Source organism: Tupaia chinensis, unplaced genomic scaffold, assembly GCF_000334495.1.
Source record: "Tupaia chinensis unplaced genomic scaffold, TupChi_1.0 Scaffold000119_2, whole genome shotgun sequence".
Classification (NCBI taxonomy): Eukaryota; Metazoa; Chordata; class Mammalia; order Scandentia; family Tupaiidae; genus Tupaia; species Tupaia belangeri.
The window spans coordinates 3,744,875-3,763,594 of record NW_006159586.1 but is presented as its reverse complement, the minus strand read 5'-3'; the positions used below and the strand labels follow the sequence as shown (position 1 = coordinate 3,763,594).

The 18,720-nt window shown below is 38.3% G+C and overlaps 1 protein-coding gene across 1 annotated transcript in view; it reads left to right on the top strand.

Annotated features, from left to right (window-relative positions):
- ACAA2 (acetyl-CoA acyltransferase 2) overlaps positions 1-18,371 on the top strand; it is a 32,967-nt gene extending 14,596 nt beyond the window's left edge. Inside the window, exons 4-10 of the mRNA XM_006144448.3 lie at positions 1,083-1,199; positions 3,886-4,033; positions 5,585-5,760; positions 6,749-6,878; positions 12,496-12,566; positions 16,008-16,162; positions 17,955-18,371. Coding sequence (XP_006144510.1) covers positions 1,083-1,199; positions 3,886-4,033; positions 5,585-5,760; positions 6,749-6,878; positions 12,496-12,566; positions 16,008-16,162; positions 17,955-18,039 — 882 coding nt within the window. The 3' untranslated portion in view covers positions 18,040-18,371. The remainder of the gene's footprint in view (positions 1-1,082; positions 1,200-3,885; positions 4,034-5,584; positions 5,761-6,748; positions 6,879-12,495; positions 12,567-16,007; positions 16,163-17,954) is intronic.
- Positions 18,372-18,720: the final 349 nt, after the last annotated feature.

Below are 18,720 nucleotides of genomic sequence, written 5' to 3'. Positions count from 1 at the left end.
CCATAGGGTGTATGTATTCACTAGAGAGAGACAGAGGGAAAGTGAGAACTCACCTTCTAGAGGGATAGCCCCACTACAATCCCTTTTCCTCTAGTCTGCTCTTGGAATTTGAGGCATGCATGTACATGTGCCTGGTGTAATTTTTCAAGCTGCGTGTTCTTACCTATAACCATGGTTGGCCATGTGGGAATACAGCACCTTAACCACCATGCCACCTGCTGGCCTGACATTTGCTTTATATTTACTTTAAAAGTATCTTCTGCTGAGACTCTATAAGCTAGGGTATAATATTTATTGGATATACTTTTAAAAAATAATTACTTATTTTATTTATTATTATTATTATTTTTACTTAAGTTTTGCCAGAGAAAGACAGAGAGAGAGAAAAAAAGCAAGTTGCCAGGTCTGGGACTCGAAATGTGGTCAGCCATATGGAAATTCCAGCGCTTTAGCCACCACATCACCTGATGGCCCCTGGAATATATGTATGTATGTGTGTGTGTATATATATTTTTTCAAGAATTATTTTATTTAACTTTATTTATTTACTTACTTATTTTATTTATTTATTTTAATTTGACCAGAGAAGGACAGAGTGTGTATGGGGGTCGGGGGGGAGAGTAAGAAAACAAGTTGCCAGTTCTGGGACTCGAACTGTGGTCAGCCATGTGGGATTCCAGTGCCCTTCACCACCACATCACCTGTCAGCCCCTCTTGAATATACTTTTAAAATCTGTTTTCTTTCTTTCTTTTTTTTAAGTGAGATTTTTTGCTATAGGGCACATGTGTTCACCAGAAAGAGAGAGAGAGAGACAGAGACAGAAAGCGAGAAATCACCCCCCAGGAGGGGTGACCATGCCACAGTCCCTTCTCCGTTTTCCTCTCAGGATCTTGGGCACGCACGCACACCCACCTGGTGTGGGTTTAGGTTAAGTCCACCAGATCTTGGACTCAAACTACAGTTGACTACATGGGAGTCCTGCAACCATTCCACCATCTGCTGGTCTCAAAAATCTGTTTATTTATTAATACATACTTTGGGTACAATAAAAGGTTTTTCTTGTTCATTTGTTTTTAAATAGGAAATTTGTGTTAAAGATGCTGAAGTTGTCTTGTGTGGAGGAACTGAAAGCATGAGCCAGTCTCCTTACTGTGTCAGAAATGTGCGTTTTGGAACCAAGTTTGGATCAGATCTCAAGGTTGGAACCATTAAAATTTTTGAAGGTTTCTTAAGCTATTATACAAGTAATTTTAATAACATACTTTTTTAGAAGAATGAAAACTAATTTAGAGACTATTTTGTTATTGGGAGATCAGCAAGTATGAGTTAATTGAAATTTGTATACTCTTTCAAAGTCAAAACCCTGTTTTGGTGTTAGTTTTTGCATTTTAAGCTACATAAAATTGGACTTTATTTCAACATACTTCTAGGAGTAGAATTAATATGTGGAAGGGGCCATAGGCATAGAAGAGATGGAGGAAGGTAAGAAGTAGATTTACAAGATAGACAAAAAAGTGAATTACTCTACTAAATAATTAGTGTTACGCATAATTAAATCTTTACCATGACTCGTATACATTTTATTTCTAGGGCAATCTCCACTGAATAAATATCTTCTTCATCACAGAAAGTATTTTTGAATGCGAGTTATCCTATATTTCCATCTTTTGAGAGCTACAACATGAGAATAAGTAGTACTTTTTTGTTGTTGTTGAGGTTTATGCTATAGGGCGCATGCACTCGTCAGAAAGACAGAGAGAGACAGAGAGAAAGTGAGAAATCACCCCCCAGGGGGAATGGCCACGCCGCAATCCCTTCTCCTCCATTCTCCTCTCGGGATCTTGGGCACGTACGCACACGCGTCCAGCGTGAGTTTAAGCCACCAGGTCCGGGGCTTGAATCGCGGTTGACCACATGGGAGTCCAGCAACATAGCCATTACGCTAACTGCTGGTCCCATGAATAGTACTATTGAAGAATTATATTATAGGGGTCAGTCTATAGCACAGTGGTTAAAGAAAAGCAGATTCCACATAGACAAACTTGATTGGAATCCAGGCCCTGGTGGCTTGAAAATGTTCTAGCACATGTGTGTGGTGCGCCAAATCCTGATGAGATGGATAAATGGAGGAAAAAGAATTGTGGCATGCCCCACTGCAGGTGCTTTCTCTCTCTGGCGAGCACACGCACACAGCCCTCTGACAATTAAAAATACAATTTTTTTAAAAGAATGATATTATACTGTCTTTCCCATGTGAAAGGACTAGTAACATTATATATATATATGTATATATATTTAGCATTTTTCAATAGTAATGATTTACTTGTGCTGGTCACCCAGTTTCTTACTTGACCTTTTAGGAAGTTGAAAGAAAAGAGGTTTAGAGAACATGAGTATTTTAGCAGTATTATAGACACTGAATACGTTTGAGAAATCCTTTACAAAGACAGGTCAGTGACTCTGAAGTGACGAGACAACAGATGGAGCATGCTTAACCGAAACTCTTATCTACTGGATAATAACAACCTTTTCTGTTACTGAAGGAGCCTGTCTTAGGTTCTTTTCAGCCCTAATTACTTTTCAGTAATTGATGGAACCAGCTATTCTTGTCACTGAAGGCGTGGGATAAAAAAAGAAGCACAAAGATAGTTCATACTTTGTCCCACAACACTAGTTAAGTGGTCCACAAAGGTGCCTACCAGGAAGCATTGCATGAGGACTCAGTGTCTGGTTTCTTACAAAGTGTAACCTTGACTTAATTTTCGATTGTGGGGTAATATCCTGCATTTTTACCCTACCTGTTTAATGCTATTGGCTCTCTTTACAGACTCACATTTAGAGAGAAAATGTGTACCTTTTACTGTGTGACATTGGATGTTTTTAAAACTACGTTTTTAAAAATACTGAATTAAAAAAAAAAAATCCGGGACCAGTGGTTGGTGTAATGGCTATGTCACTGGACTCTCATGTGGTCGACTGTGATTTGAGTCCTGGACTCAGCGGCTTGGACTTGTGCCAGGCGCATGTGCGTGCGTGCCCAGGATCCCGAGAGGAGAATAGAGGAGAAGGGATTGTGGCGTGGCCATCCCCTCTGGGGGGTGATTTCTCGCTTTCTGTCTGTCTCTCTTTCTCTCTGTCTTTCTGGCGAGCACACGCACCTATGGCAAAAACCTCTCCAAAAAGGGGGGAAAATCTTAGAACCAAATATGAATAGCAATAGCAAATGTTTATCAAAACATTTAATTTCACTTTTTTTTTAAGTTTTGCTATAGGGCATGTGTGTTCACTGGAGAGAGACAACAACAGAGAGAGGGAAAGTAAGAAATTATCCCCCAGGGAGTATGGCCACAATCCCTTCTCTAGCCTCCTCTCAAGATTTTTGGACATGGGGACCAGCAGTTAGTGTAATGGCTATGTCGCTGGACTCCCATGTAGTCGACAATGGTTCGCGTCCTGGACCCACTGGCTTAAAATTCATGCCGGGCACATGTGCGTGCACCCAAGATCCCAAGAGGAGAATGGAGGAGAAGGGATTGCAGCGTGACCATCCCCCCTGGGGGTGATTTCTCGCTTTCTGTCTCTCTGTCTCTGTCTGTCTGGTGAGCACATGCGCACTATAGCAAAAAAAAAACCTCTTAAAAAAAAACGATTTTTGGGCATGTATACACAAATATCCAGTATGCTTTTCAAACCACTGGGTCCGGGACTTGAACTGTGGTTAGTCATGTGGAAATCCAGTACCTTAGCCACCATTGCCACCTGTTGGCCCCAATTTTAGTTATTTTTTTATTGAAACTGTTGATTTTGTAAATTTAAAGAAATGATAACATATTACTTTAAAAATATAACTCTTTAACAAATTACTTTATTATGTTTTTTAATAGCTGGAAGATTCTTTGTGGGCAGGATTAACAGATCAGCATGTCCAACTCCCCATGGGAATTACTGCAGAGAATCTTGCTGCAAAACATAAAATAAGCAGAGAAGAATGTGACAAGTATGCCTTGCAGTCACAGCAGAGGTGGAAGGCTGGTCAGTGAAATCAGATAATCAGTATCTATAGAAAAGAGATCTGTAGAAAAGATTTTTATCATTTCAGATTACAATGATCATGTAAATAATATTAGTTTTAAAATCATACCTTTGAAAAATCACATTTTAAAAATTACTCTATTGTTTTTGGGTGGTCAGATATTCTATTAATTACTGCAAAATTAACTGGGAATTTCCCTTCAGAAATAAGTTAATACTACTTAAAAAGTGGTCTTGTTACTTGACGCTATCTGGACACTTGAATGTTATCCTTACTGGTCCTATTATCAGAAGAGTATGCAGAGGGATATGATACGCTCCATTCGAGAGAATGACTCACTGTCAGCTGGGACAGAGCGGACATCTTTCTGTATCAAAATCACCAAGGGGGTGTTGTGTCTGAAAAAGACTCAGGGGATAATCTTTTCTCTGCCTCCTCCCATTCTGCATTGGGCACCATCGCACCTAATTCAGAGCCTTAGAACTAGTCCCTGACCCAGTTATAATGCCTTGCATGACACAGCCCTGTAACTGAGCCAGTCTAAAGTGAGCAGTGTGGCAGATCTTTATCAATATGGCAAATAGAAGAAACCTGTTAGTCTTCTGAAACGTTTTTTTAAAAAATGAAACTATTATAAGTAAGCAGAAACTCTTATTTGGGGATATTAAATCCTTGAAGTAGTAAGGATGAAATCCATCTTAGCATTTCAGAGGGTTACATGGAGTAGAGCTGATGCCATCCAGTTCATCTGCTTTTTGGTGTATGTTTATAGTGGAAGAGTATTGGTCTAGAGCTCAAAAGGTATCAGCTCTATTTCTAGTTCTGCTATGTACAAGTAATCTGACCTCAGTCAAGTCATTTATCCCCTGAACTTCTCTAAAATAGAGATAAGAATGTCTTCTCTATTTATCTAATAGGGTTATTATAGAACTAAATAAGAGTAGAGAAGGGAGGTATTTTGCCAACTGTAAAGAGGTATCAAAATTAAGTTGTTGTTATTCCTGACTCACCCTATTTCTGAAGTTGTAGAATTACTATAGTCCATTTTAGTAAATGGAGATCAAAATAGGTAAAGTGGTTTATTAATTTATTAGTGGTGGCTTATGTCATTTTTTTAAGTTGCCTGTCACTGTTAAATTTCAGTCATAGATTACTTGGTATAGACAACTTGGTAACTTTTGAATTACATTTTATCTAATCAAAAGGATTTAAAAATGGTCATCTAATCCATTTGGTGCCATTACAGCTAGAGCTATTAGACAAATACTGTTAACAGCCTAGCAGTACCTCATGAAAAACATATATATTACAATTAAAAAGATCAAAATCATAATTTTAAAAAGGTATAAAATATAGATGCATGACAGAATATTAAGTCCTTCAGCAGGGAAGGTAAATCATATAAGTAAGAAAAGCTCATATTAAAGTAGACTGTGAAGAAAGAATAGACCAGGAATTAAGGTGAAGAATGAAATAATGATTTATATTTTTGTGTCTCTTCTTTTTTTTTTTTTTTTTTCACTCTACTGATAGTATTTCTACTATTTCAGCTAATGATGCTGGCTACTTTAATGATGAAATGGTACCAATTGAGGTGAAGACAAAGAAAGGGAAACAGACAATGCAAGTAGATGAGCATGCTAGGCCCCAGACGACCCTGGAACAGTTACATAAACTTCCGCCGGTATTCAAGAAAGAAGGAACCGTCACTGCAGGGAATGCGTCGGTTGGTGTCACCATACAGCTTAGCTTGACCTCTTCTTGATGTGTTCAGTGCAATAGAAACATGAAGTAATTTTTAGATACTTCCTATGTGAGCCTTTAATTATTTAGCTTAAACTAAAAGTGTCCATATTCGATTCATCTGTGTTTTCATAGACCAACACAAAACATTTTGCCTAGAGGCCCTTATGTAATACTCTTCTGAATTCTTTTTTTTTTTTTTTTTTTTACATTTTTTTCTTTATTTACATTCATTCACTGTACATCATTATAGCATACAAAATGAGATTTTTCCATTGAGAATACACTGTATATTGGCTCAATCAAGCACATCAACATATGTGTTATTGTCAACAAATCATTTTCCATTTCTTGTTTTCTGTATATTTTGCCTTTTTCCCCATTCTTGATTCCCTATCTCACCCTCTGCCATCTCCCACCCTCCTCCCACACTGTGTCTGGTATCTATTGGTGCTTTCTATGCCTCCCCCATTTTATTGTTTCACTAAATATCTTAATAAATCTAAATATTTTCAACAGCAAGCACAGCTGATATGTACATATCCATGAACACAAGTCTGACTTTAGGCATAAACCTCAGTGAATTTTTTTTTTTCTTTTTTCTTCTGAATTCTTAGTCTTTGAGAATGTTGGAAGGAAATCTCCTTGATTTACTGTTTTGGTTTTCATACTTTATTTCTTTCTCACGTGTACGGTTTATCAGTTTATCATATTTCTTCTTATATCTGCCCATATCTGGATATAAGCTTTTCCTCAACTTCTCTCCTATTTCTGAGTGAGGTTGTATTTTGTGCCTAAAATAATCCCCTTAATCTACCAGAGTAACACTAGTACTACATGGTGCCACTGCTTCCTATAGGCTGCCATATTGCTACTTCTACTACATTAGTAACACTACTACTCCATTAGTTCAAACCTTGGTGAACTGGAATCTTTGACCTGATAGTTAATCAATGGTCTTTGTTTTCAAGGGGGTATCTGATGGTGCTGGAGCTGTTATCATAGCTAGTGAAGATGCTGTTAAAAAACATAACTTCACACCACTGGCAAGAATTGTGGGTTACTTTGTTTCTGGATGTGATCCTTCTATCATGGGTATTGGTAAGTTTATAATGAAACCAACTGGTTCTCCTATATTTCTAGAGATGTCTTTGTTGGCATTCAGAGTCCTAAAACAAGTAGTCAGATTAAGGTCATTTATAGAGAATAGGAGACTGATAATCAGTTGTTTAAATAAATACCTAATTTTTTTTATTCATTCATTTATTTTAATTTTACCAGAGAGAGACAGAGAGAGAGGGAGAGAGAGAAAGTGAAAAAGCAAGCCACCAGGTCTGGGACTCAAACCGTGGTCAGGCATGTGGGAGTGTCTAGCGCCTTAACCACCACACCACCTGCTGGTCCCTAAATAAATACTTTCTACAAAGAGCTGCCCTAGGGGTCCACACAATGTTTCAGTGGTAAAACACGATGCTCTCGGAGTCAGACCATTTTGGAAAGGTTATTGCATCACGTCCAGAGACTTCAAAGTCACTGAACAACCATGTGCCCACGATCCTGGCTGGCTTAGGTTGGGGATGGATTGCAGTGTTGAAACCCTGTCAGGGGTGCTGTCTGTCTATCTGTCTGCCTCACCCTCTCACTCATGGAATAAATAAACTTAAAAAAAAAGAAAAGAAAAGAAAAGAAAAGAAAAGAAAAAAGAGCTATCCTAGCTGCATGGGAAAACCAAGACTGTGTAAACTCTTTATGGAAATAATCATATCTTATTGTCCATTGGAGATATTTAAAACTCAACACACAGGGCTGGCAGATGGTGTGGTGGTTGAGGCACTGGAAGGCCACATGGCTACCATGGTTTGAGTCCCAGACCTGGTGGCTTGCTTAATCAATTTCCCTTTCTCTTTCTTTCTTTGTCTCTTTCTGGCCAAATTAAAAAATAAATAATAACAAATGAAATAAATAAATAAATAAATCTTTAAACACACACACACAAACTCAGCGTATAGGCAACAACAGAGAAGAATTACACAGTTCTGACAAGTTAAAGCAGTTACCAGATGGGAGAACTCATGGGGTGAGGGACAGACAGTCGCTCCCTGCTGGGTGTTTTACACAGTCACTAATGTACCTCATTCAGGTCAAGTAAGTGAGGTGTCTGTGAACAAGAAAATGAAAGCTTAACAAGATTGTCTTGTAAGGATCCAAAGCAGTAAATAATGGAGCCAAGATGTGAATTGAGGTCTCTCCAATTCAAGTGCCCTTTTTACTGTCCTTTGAATATGTTATCTCAGGAAGTCAAAGTAACAATCCATTGATTCACCAAGGATTATTAGCAAAATGGAGAATATGATAAACAGTTGTCAAAACTGGCAAAGCTGTAGAAATTTCAAACTCTCTTTAAATGTGTGTTGTCTTTGCTTGAAAAATATTAATTAAATATTAATTAAAAGTACAACAAAGAGGGACCAGCAGATGGTGTAATGGTTACGTTGCTGGATTCGACCACGGTTCAAGTCCCGGATCCTGCAGCTTAAAACTCATGCAGGGGGAGGGGGGCTGAGAGGGGGCAGGTGGTGTGGTGATTGAAGCGTTGGACTCCCACATGACCAACCATGGTTTGAGTCCTGAGCCTGGCGGCTTTCCCATTCTCTGTCTGTTTCCAGTCAAGTTAAACAGTGATGATAACAAATGAAATTAAAAAAATAAATAATTCTTTAAAATAAATAAATAAATATAAAACTCATGCTGGACACAGGTGCCTGTGTGCCCAAAATCCCAAGGTTAGACTGGAAAAGAAGGGACTGCAGTGTGGCCATCCCTCCTAGAGGGTGATTTCTTGCTTTCTTTCTCTCTTTCTCTCTGGTGAGTACACACACCCTATAGCAAAAAAAAAAAAAAAAAAAAAAAACCTCTCAAAAGAAAAAGTACAACAGAAAGTTTTTTGCTAGATGCATTTCTAGGAGCTAAAAAATTCTAGATGCTGAATTTTTTAAATAGTTTTTAATTGACATAATATATATATTTATGACACTTTGAATATATAATGCTGAATGTTTTTAAGATTTATTTATTGTTATTATTCTTAATTTCCTATTGGGCATGTGCACTTATAAGAGAGAGTGAGAGAGGGAGGGAGGGAGAGAGAGAGAGAGGAAAAGTGAGAAAATAAGCCACCAGGTCTGGGACTCAAACCATGGTCAGTCATGTGGGAGTCCAGCACCTTAACCACTATGCCACCTCCTGGCCCCCATGATGCTGAATTTTAATAGTTCCTGTCATCATTCTCTAGGGAATCCAGGAACCATTTAGGTGCCTCACTATAAGGTTGGCGTCCTGAGGCTTTGATCTATGCCACCGATATAACCTCACACCTCGAGAGAAAGCTTGCCCTAAGTTATAGATTGCAGATTCTTGGTAGGACCAGAGATTTTCTGTGAACTGTTTTTGACCAACTAAATTGGTTTTTTGAGGCAGATTCCAAGGTAGAAGGAGGATAACCTGTGGCTGCCCTGCCATCCCAGAGATCTTCCAGTTTAAACCCATAGGTCCTACCCAAGTAACATCACTTTTGCGAATTGAGATTAAGTTAAAGCCCAACTATATTTGCTGCTGTGCCCTTCAGAGAAGGCTTAGCGTGTATAGAATTCCTAAGAAAGAAAGCTGGCCTTTTCATATTGATCTTTTTTCACTGTGTGTCTCAAATTTTTATCAGCAAGAACTGCAAGATATTTAGATATCTGTTAAAATCATTTTTTCTTTTTACAGGCTTAAAAGCTTATTAGCTTTCAGCTACCCACCATTGGCAAAATGTAGCTTTTATCTTAGAAGGTAGCTTAAAAAATTAAACATCTGTGTATTGCTATGGCATGGTTCATTTCTGTATCTAGAATAGTTGTTCCAACCCCAAATGACCATTAGAATCTCCCCTTGATTCTAACCCCAAGATTTTGTTTGAGTAGATCTAGAGTGGAGCCCCAAAAATATGTTGTTGTTTCTTTTCCCTGTGTACCCAGATGTTTTGATGATCAAATTTGTCTGATACAGATACGCATTTGTAGTTCTTTTCAATTTAATCTCATTTTTAAATAGGTTTTAGTAGTTTAGAATAGTCAGAGAGCAAAGAAAATGTAATGTTACTTCCTTCTATTCCTGTGCCTAGGTGTTTGTCCTAAAGTAGCAATGCCACTGTGGAAAGATTGTCTTTTTCCCTCAGTGTTTGCACAGAGCTGCATATATACAAATGTTCCACAGTGTCACCTAGGTATGGGAATGAGCCTGCCACTACATGCAGCGTCCAGATAAATAACCAGGGAGGATAGGTTATTGTGTATCTGCTGGGGAATAATTGGTCAATCCACATCATCCTAACAGTAGTTCCTTAGTTCTGTAGTTATCTACCATATGGCAATCCTTAGCACTGAAGAATTTCTTTTTTATTTTTAAGAATTATTTTATTTAACTTTATTTATTTATTTGACTAGAGAGGGACAGAGAGAGAAAGTGAGAAAGCAAGCCACTAGGTCCAGGACTCAAAATCATGGTTGGCCATATAGGAGTCCAGCACCCTAACCACCACGCCACCTGCCGGCCCCAGCCCTGAAGAATTTCTGAAATCCCAGAAAAGGGGGGAAAAGTCAGCACTTGAACAATAATAGCTTTGAGGAAGTACACAGTTATAGAAAGATAGTGCTTCCTGGAACTTCTTGGGATTGCCAGTAGTGGAGGTTGTTGGGTGGGACTTGGAACCTTTACAGCTAGAGCAGCTATGGCCTTCACTATTGTTTGGGCCCATTTGTAGAAAGAATTTCAATGCTTAAAAAGAAAAAGCTTAAAAACTAACTCAGAGCACTTTGGATGAAAAGCTTGAAGCCCAAAGAGATGCTCCAGCTCATATAGCTGTTAGTGACAGGGGTCAGGATTCCTTTCCTAACAAGAGCACTAAACCTTTCTGAAACTTAGTAATAAAACAGAATGATCTGGGAAGATGTTTTAAAAATCGGGCTATGCCCCACCATCTTGTTACATTGGACTGTAATGAATTCCAAGTTACCACAAGTACACTGAGTCATGCTTGTTAGGTTGTTTTTTTAAAGACGGCCAAGGGTATGCAAGGGCTTAGAGTCATCCGCTTATCTTTTACCACTATAGGATACGTTATCCCTTGGCATGCTGGACAGTTGTCCTATTTACTCCGTATCCTATTTTCATGCCTTAGACATACAAAGAGAATCTGGAACTAGATTCTATATTCAATCAGTAACCACACAGAACTGACTCTTTAAATCAAAAAGCATTAACTGAATGATCTTAATCAATAAACAGATTCATCCAAAGAGCATTTTAACTGGGTGATAAATTAACATTATTTAGATCACATTATTTTCTTGTAATACTTATTTCGCACTCTACCTTAGTTATATTTGAGAAGCTTGTTATAGAATTTCTGACTACTGCCGCCAGCAGTTAGCGTAATGGCTATGTTGCTGGACTCCCATGTAGCCGACCGCGGTTCAAGTCTCGGACCCAGTGGCTTAAACTCACACTGGGCACGTGTGCGTGCGTGCCCAAGATCCCGAGAGGAGAATGGAGGAGAAGGGATTGAGGCGTGGCCATCCCTCCTGGGGGGAGATTTCTCCCCTTCTATCTCTCTGTCTCTCTCTGTCTGTCTGGCGAGCGCATGTGCCCTATAGCAAAAATGTCTCCAAAAAAAAAGAATTTCTGACTACTTACATTCAACAAAATATATCACACATTTTTCTTTGTAGATATTTATGGCCATTTAATTCTCAAAGAACAAACAGAAGTAGATAATCTTCTCTAGATTAGATCTTTTTTACCTTTTGGAAAAATGTATTATTTTACTTTAAAAATATGAGAAATATTAAACTGTCATTGGTGATCATCAGAAATCTGGAAGCTAAAGTTTATTTTAAAAGTCTTTTTTTTTTAAGGATTACTTTATTTATTATTATTATTATTATTATTTTCCAGTTTGATCAGAGAGATACAGAGAAAGAGAGAGGGAAAGTAAGAAAGCAAGCCACTAGGTCTGGGACTTGAACCAAGATCGGCCATGTGGGAATCAAATACCTTTAACCACCACGCCATCTGCTGGCCCCTATTTAAGATGTCTTATTGGTAGATTTGCATTTCTTGAGTTAGGGTATGTTTTATTTAGGTTCTTCACATACTGTTGGAGTTCTGTCTCCTAACTTCAAATACCATTCCCTTAAATGCCTTTTAGTTTCCTATCTTGCTGCACCCATTTAAAGATGCTACTGCTATTTCTTGCCCTTTATCCAGATGGGCCTAAATATTCATAGCATAGTTACAATTGCTTTTGTACTATAAACACAAATGATTTATATCCCAGGATAGCACTCAGTCTGCCTTGCCATTTGATCTGTAACTGCATGATATATAATTGACTGCAAAATCCCAAATACAACTTACTTGGCTGTTTGAAACCTTAGAGCCCTTTATTGGTAGAACTTTCCATATAAGTTTCTCCTCTGCAATTTGTGTCATTAAATGTTTTTTCATTTTATGTTTTTTTTACTGTCACATCATTTAATATATGCTGTCAAGGTAGCAAGATGTATGAAGGCTAATAACACTTGTCACATTATTTCTTCCTTATGTGTTAAATGAAGAATTTTGATACATTAATACATATGACATTTAATTCTATGTAATTTTTTTTGTCCTTCTGTAGGTCCTGTCCCTGCTATCAATGGGGCACTGAAGAAAACAGGACTGAGTCTTAAGGACATGGATTTGGTAGAAGTAAGTGGGTTTTTTGGTTTTTTTTTTTTTTTTTTTGAGAGGTTTTTGCTATAGGGTGCGTGCGCTCGCCAGACAGACAGAGAGACAGAGAGATAGAAAGCGAGAAATCACCCCCCAGGGGGATGGCCACGCTGCAATCCCTTTTCCTCCATTCTCCTCTTGGGATCTTGGGCATGCACGCACACGTGCCTGGTGTGAGTTTTAAGCCACCAGGTCCAGGATATGAACCGCGGTCAACTATATGGGAGTCCAGCGACAGCCATTACGCTAACTGCTGGTCCCAGAGGTAAGTGGTTTTTTACAACATGAATAAGCTGCCTATTTTTGTAGTATAAATGGCTGTAGTTTGAAATGTTGTAACTTTAATACATTAGCCATTTCAAGTAATATGCATGTAAATAAGTATTACCTTATTCACTTGCCTTATGTTGGTACTTTCCCCTATCTGTTTACAATACTTATATCTGAATAATTCAAATAGCGTGATTTTCACTATAAATATTATAAGTTCCTAGAAAATTCCTGGACTTTATAGAACCCTTCATTTTAGATTATTAATATGAATTGACTATCATATAAGGTAGGAGAGAAATAGGTAACTGTAATCCTATTTTAAAGCTTAAAGTATAGAAATATAAAAAAAAAAAAAATTGATGTAACAGAAACCTAGTGCCTAATCTAGAAATTTCTTGCACTTCTCACCAAGTTGAGGTGCCACCACCACAAATTTATCTTTTATACCAAAATTATGACTTAATTTATGATGCCTCTTTCTTAATTTCTGACATTAGAAAAAAAATTATTGCCAGAGTATTTTTTAATGTTAAATGTTAGAGCAAAGTTGTCTTAATGTTTTAGTATGATGAAATGAAGAGATGGAGAAGGACATACTTAAAGACAAATTATTTGCATTTTACAGAAATTTGGGACTATTCGAAAATTTTTGATAATTTTGTGCTACTTAGCATTAGGAAATAACTAATATAACAATGGAAATCTTTCTGTCTACATTGATAAGAAGGGGGTAGGCACAAGTGTGATTTCTTCTGTGTTAATCTCTCACCCAGGAAACCATAGTTTCAGAAAAATGATTTATTCTTTAATCTCTTCTTCCATTCTTAGTAGATCACAGTTTAGAGCCTTGAAGGTGCTGTATAATTTATAATTACCATATTATTTATGTCAGCGAATAAATACTACTAAGTCTTTGACTTTAGAATTCACACTTAAAACTCTCTTGAAATTGGGGCCAACAGGGGGCGTGGTGGTTAAGGCTCTGGAATCCCACCTAGCCAACCACTGTTTGAGTCCCGAACCTGGTGGCTTGCTTTTTCACTTTCTCTCTCTCGCTCACTTTATCACTTTCTCTTTCTCTCTCTGGCAAGCACATATGCCTTATAGCAAATTACAAATAATAATAGTAATAAATAAAATTAAATAAATAATTTTTCTCAAAAAATTCTCTTGAAATATATCAACTGTGCAAAACTGTTCATCATCATTTGTAGATGTATAAATGTTCAAGAACATACTTAGAACATAGTTATCCTAGGTTCATAAGCCTGGTTTCACAACATATTCTAGGTCTCTGAGTACCTCCTTAAGAATGACAATAGAGTCTCTCTGTCTTTCTGGTGAGTGCATGCGCCCTATAGCAAAAACTTCTCAAAGAAAAAAAAAGAAAGAATGACAATAGAAAATTAAAAAATAATGTTAGACCTAAGAACAAATTAGGGCACCATCTTGTGAGAACACAAAATATAAGAAGGAGCACAAGACTGAATTTTGATCCCAACTCTGTAAAAATTACTTTTCTTAGAATCATTTTTCTTATCTATGAAACTCTGAACTAAGATCATATGAAAATATAGTACTATAAAACTGGAAGTGGGACCAGAAGATGGCATATTGGTGATGTCACTGGACTCCCCCGTGGCCAACCACAGTTCAAGTCCCGTGGCGAGAGGAAAATGGAGGAGAAAAGATTGCAGCATGGCCATCCCCCTGGGGGATGATTTCTTGCTTTCTGTTTCTCTGTCTCTTTAACAAGCACACATGCCCTATAGCAGAAATCTCTACCCCAAAAAAAAACAAAAAAACAAAAAAAAAAACCTGGCAGTAAGAAATTCTTTTTTTTTAATAGAGTTTTTTTTTGTTTGTTTTTTTTTTGTTTTTTTTTGCTATTGTTTGTTTTTTTTTGTTCATTTGTTTTTTGGTTTTTGATTTTTTTTGCTATAGTGTGCAGAAAGACAGAGAGAGACAGAGAGACAAGACAGAAAGTGAGAAATCATCCCCCAGGGTGCAACCTTGCCACATTCCCTTCTCCTCCATTCTCCTCTTGGGATCTTGGGCACCCATGTACACGCACCTGGCGTGAGTTTAAGCCACCAGGTTCATGACTCAAACTACAGTCGACTACTTGTAGTCCAGCAACATAGCCATTACGCCATCTGCTGGTCCCAGAAGTAAGGTATTCTTATAGCCACCCTAGGTAAATATAACAATAGAAGAGTTTTAAATTCTGCTGCATTTCAACACAGTAACCACTCCCTTTAGATATCCAGTTCTGAAATTTATTCTTTATTGTCTATCACTTTCTTCTTGGAAGGAAAGCTCTTAGTACTGGGTAAAGTAGTAAATAGCAGCTACTTACTGAGTACTTGCTTTCTGTCAGGTCATACACTTAATCCTCATGATTTCATTTAACCTTGATGATGACTTTTAGCCTGATGCTGTTGAGGAAATGTTAGTGCAAAGAAAGTTTAAAGATGTATACAGGATTGGGCCAGCCCATGGCCTGGTGGTTAAGGCAGCTGGATCCCACCTGGCTGACTGTGTACTTTAAGTCCCAGGCTCAGCAGCTAGAAAAAAACATGGCAGGTCCATGTCCATATGTGCCTAAAATCCCAAAAGGTAAGAGAAATGGAGGAGAAGGGATTGCAGCATGACCAGGACCCATGGAGGATGCTTTCTTGTGCTCTCTCTCTCTCATATATTTTTTTGGTGGACATATGCACCCTCTGACAAATTTCTAAAAAAAGATACGCAGAATAATAGTAAGTAAAATAAAATGAATAATAATAAAATAAAATAAATAATTCTTTAAAAATAAATCCGATTTTTGTGGGCTGGCTGGTGGTGTGGTGGTTAAGGCTGCCGGATCCCACATGGCTGACAGCATGGTTCCTGTCCCAGTCCCAGCAGTTTGAGAAATGCTGATCATATGTGTGTACGTGCTCAAAATTCCAAGAAGAGAAAGGAAGAGAAGAAATTTCAGTGTGGGCATCCCCCAAAGGATGTTTTCTCACTTTCTCTCTCTCTCTTTCTCCAGCGAGCACACATGCCCTATAGCACATTAAATAAATAATTAAATTAAATATTTAAAAAATAATCAATTTGTGCATAAGGATTTTTATCAATGTTAAAATTTTTTTCCTTAAGGTGAATGAAGCATTTGCTCCTCAGTACTTGGCTGTTGAGAAGAGTTTGGATCTTGACCCGAGTAAAACCAATGTGAATGGCGGAGCCATTGCTTTGGGTCACCCATTGGGAGGTTCTGGATCAAGAATTACTGCACACCTGGTTCATGAACTAAGGTACTTGCTAGAAGTTGGTACATTTCAGAATTGCTTTTTTTTTTAATTGAAATATGTGGATTTAGGTTTCTCCAGAAGAATCAAACATTTTTGGCCCTTCTTCCTCATACCCCCTGCACTGGTTCTTACCAGAAACAAGTTACTTGGGCAATGCTTTTCAGCTGGCTTTATAGATGAGTCACTTGACTTGTTAGTGGCTCGGCATTTGGGATCTGAGCTCTTTGTCTTGTTTGTTCTATGCCCTGTATAGCCACTCAGCAAGTGTTCACTGAAGGTCTAGCGATGCCCTGCCCCACCCCTGATGCCGATGCACAGCAGTGAGCAGATAACGAGGCCCTGGTTCTCATGGCACTTGGATTCTAGTGCCAGAAAGAGCAGTAAGATAAATTTAAAGCGACCAGCAGTTGTTGTAATAGCTATGTCGCTGGACTTCCACGTAGTCAACCGCAGTTCAAGTCCTGGACTCAGTGACTTAAACCCACGCTGGGCGCGTGTGCATGCGTGCCCAAGATCCCGAGAGGAAAATGGAGGAGAAAGGGATTGTGACGTGGCCAACCCCCCTGCGGGGGTGATTTCTCGCTTTCTGTCTCTCTCTTTCTGGCGAGCGCACACGCCCTATAGAAAAAAACACCTCTCAAAAAAAAAAAAAAGATAAATTTAAGAAGACAAAAAAAAAATGCTGATCTAGATACCATCATTCAAGGAACCTAATCAAAAACAGGTTGGATCTGAGGGACCAGCAGTTAGTGTAATGGCTATGTCGCTGGACTCCCACGTAGTCGACCGCAGTTTGCATCCCGGACCCAGTGGCTTAAAACTCACGCCAGGCGCATGTGCGTGTGTGCCCAAGATCCCGAGAGGAGAATGGAGGAGAAGGGATTGCGGCGTGGCCATCCCCCCTGGGGGGGGATTTCTCACTTTCTTTCTGTCTCTGTCTGCCTGGCGAGCGCACGCGCCCCATAGCGAAAAACCTCTCAAAAATAAAAAAAAAACAGGTTGCATCTAAGCCGAGTTTTTCTCTTCACTGTTTCCAGGGTTCTAGGGGGGACCTTCTGTGTGTTTGTTCTTTTTCAGTTTTAATAGAACTTCTCCTTCTGGTACTGTGTATTTTGTACTATTTTACTCTGTTAGTAGAAAAATTGTAAATAAAATCAAAATATGTCAAGCCAAAAATCTTTCTGACTTCCTGTCAGGCTAGGGTAAATGGGACGCTTACTTCCTGTGTCAAGTTGAAATGAGGCAATAATTGATGGATACTCTTTCAAGGTCATCATATCATGACTGAGGAATAAGAACAGAGGGTACCTTTAAAGTGTAACTTTTATGAAAGAGACGTGAACTATTACTAAACTATCTGCCTTTTCATGTGGACAAACTTCATTCATTATGTTTATTTTGAACTATCATAATAATTTAAAACCATATAAATCAAAGGGGTTAGTAATCACGACTCTGTCCTCAGCTTCCCCTGTTTATCTAAATCACCTCCCATTCTTACCCCTTTCCTACAACACTCCCCTCAGCTGATATATTTGTTTCAATTCCTTTAACCCTAAATCTACCCTTCTTAGGTTGCCTCCTCCTTCTGTGTTACTTTTAATAAAATATTCATCTTTTCAAATTCTTTTGCTTATTGTGACTATAAATCAATATAGAGGAAAAGATGTAAAAGATGGTTGAATGAGATTGAAAATGCTAATATGACTGTTATTAATTCTGTTTAATTAATTCATCTAGTTTATTCAGTTAATTCTTCATTAGGGTTGCTTTCAACCACTGCTTTTTTCCTTAGGCGTCGAGGTGGAAAATATGCTGTTGGATCAGCTTGCATTGGAGGTGGCCAAGGAATTGCCGTCATCATTCAGAGTACGGCCTGAGAGACCACGGAGCCCACAGTGGCCAATTCTTGGGTCAGGCCACAGTAAAACAGGTGACCTTCGAGCAGCCGCCATAACCAGCCACACTCTGCTGCTGAAATAGCAATCGAGTTTGATCAAGCAATGGTGAGGTGACAATGCATTTATCATGAGTAAGAGCCCACGTCAGAGAAGGTTCTGTGAAATTCACACCAGTCAGCCATGATGTATTTCTGAACTAAAACCCAACTATTAAAGGCCTTAAAAAAGCTGTATTCTTCCAAATAACCACTTATGCCTTAGAAAATATGATTACAAAGAAATTGAATAAATATTGCCTTAACTTCAATTAATCTTTTCCTGCTGTTTATTAGATTTTTAAAAAATGTTTAATTGTAGTAAGTGCATATGACATAAAATGTATTATCTTAACCATTTTTAAGTGTACAGTTCAGTGGCATTAAGTATATTTACATTGTTGTACAAACATCACCTCCGTCCATCGCCAGAACTTTTTCATCACCACAAATAGAAGTGATATATACCCATTCAAGAATAACCCCGTGTTCTCTCCTCTCCCCAAACCCTGGGAGTCCCCATTCTGCTTTCCATCTTTACTTATTGGATGACTGTAGGTACCTCATATAAATGGAGTTATGCACTATTTGTTCTTTCGTGACCGTCCTATATAATTTAGCATAA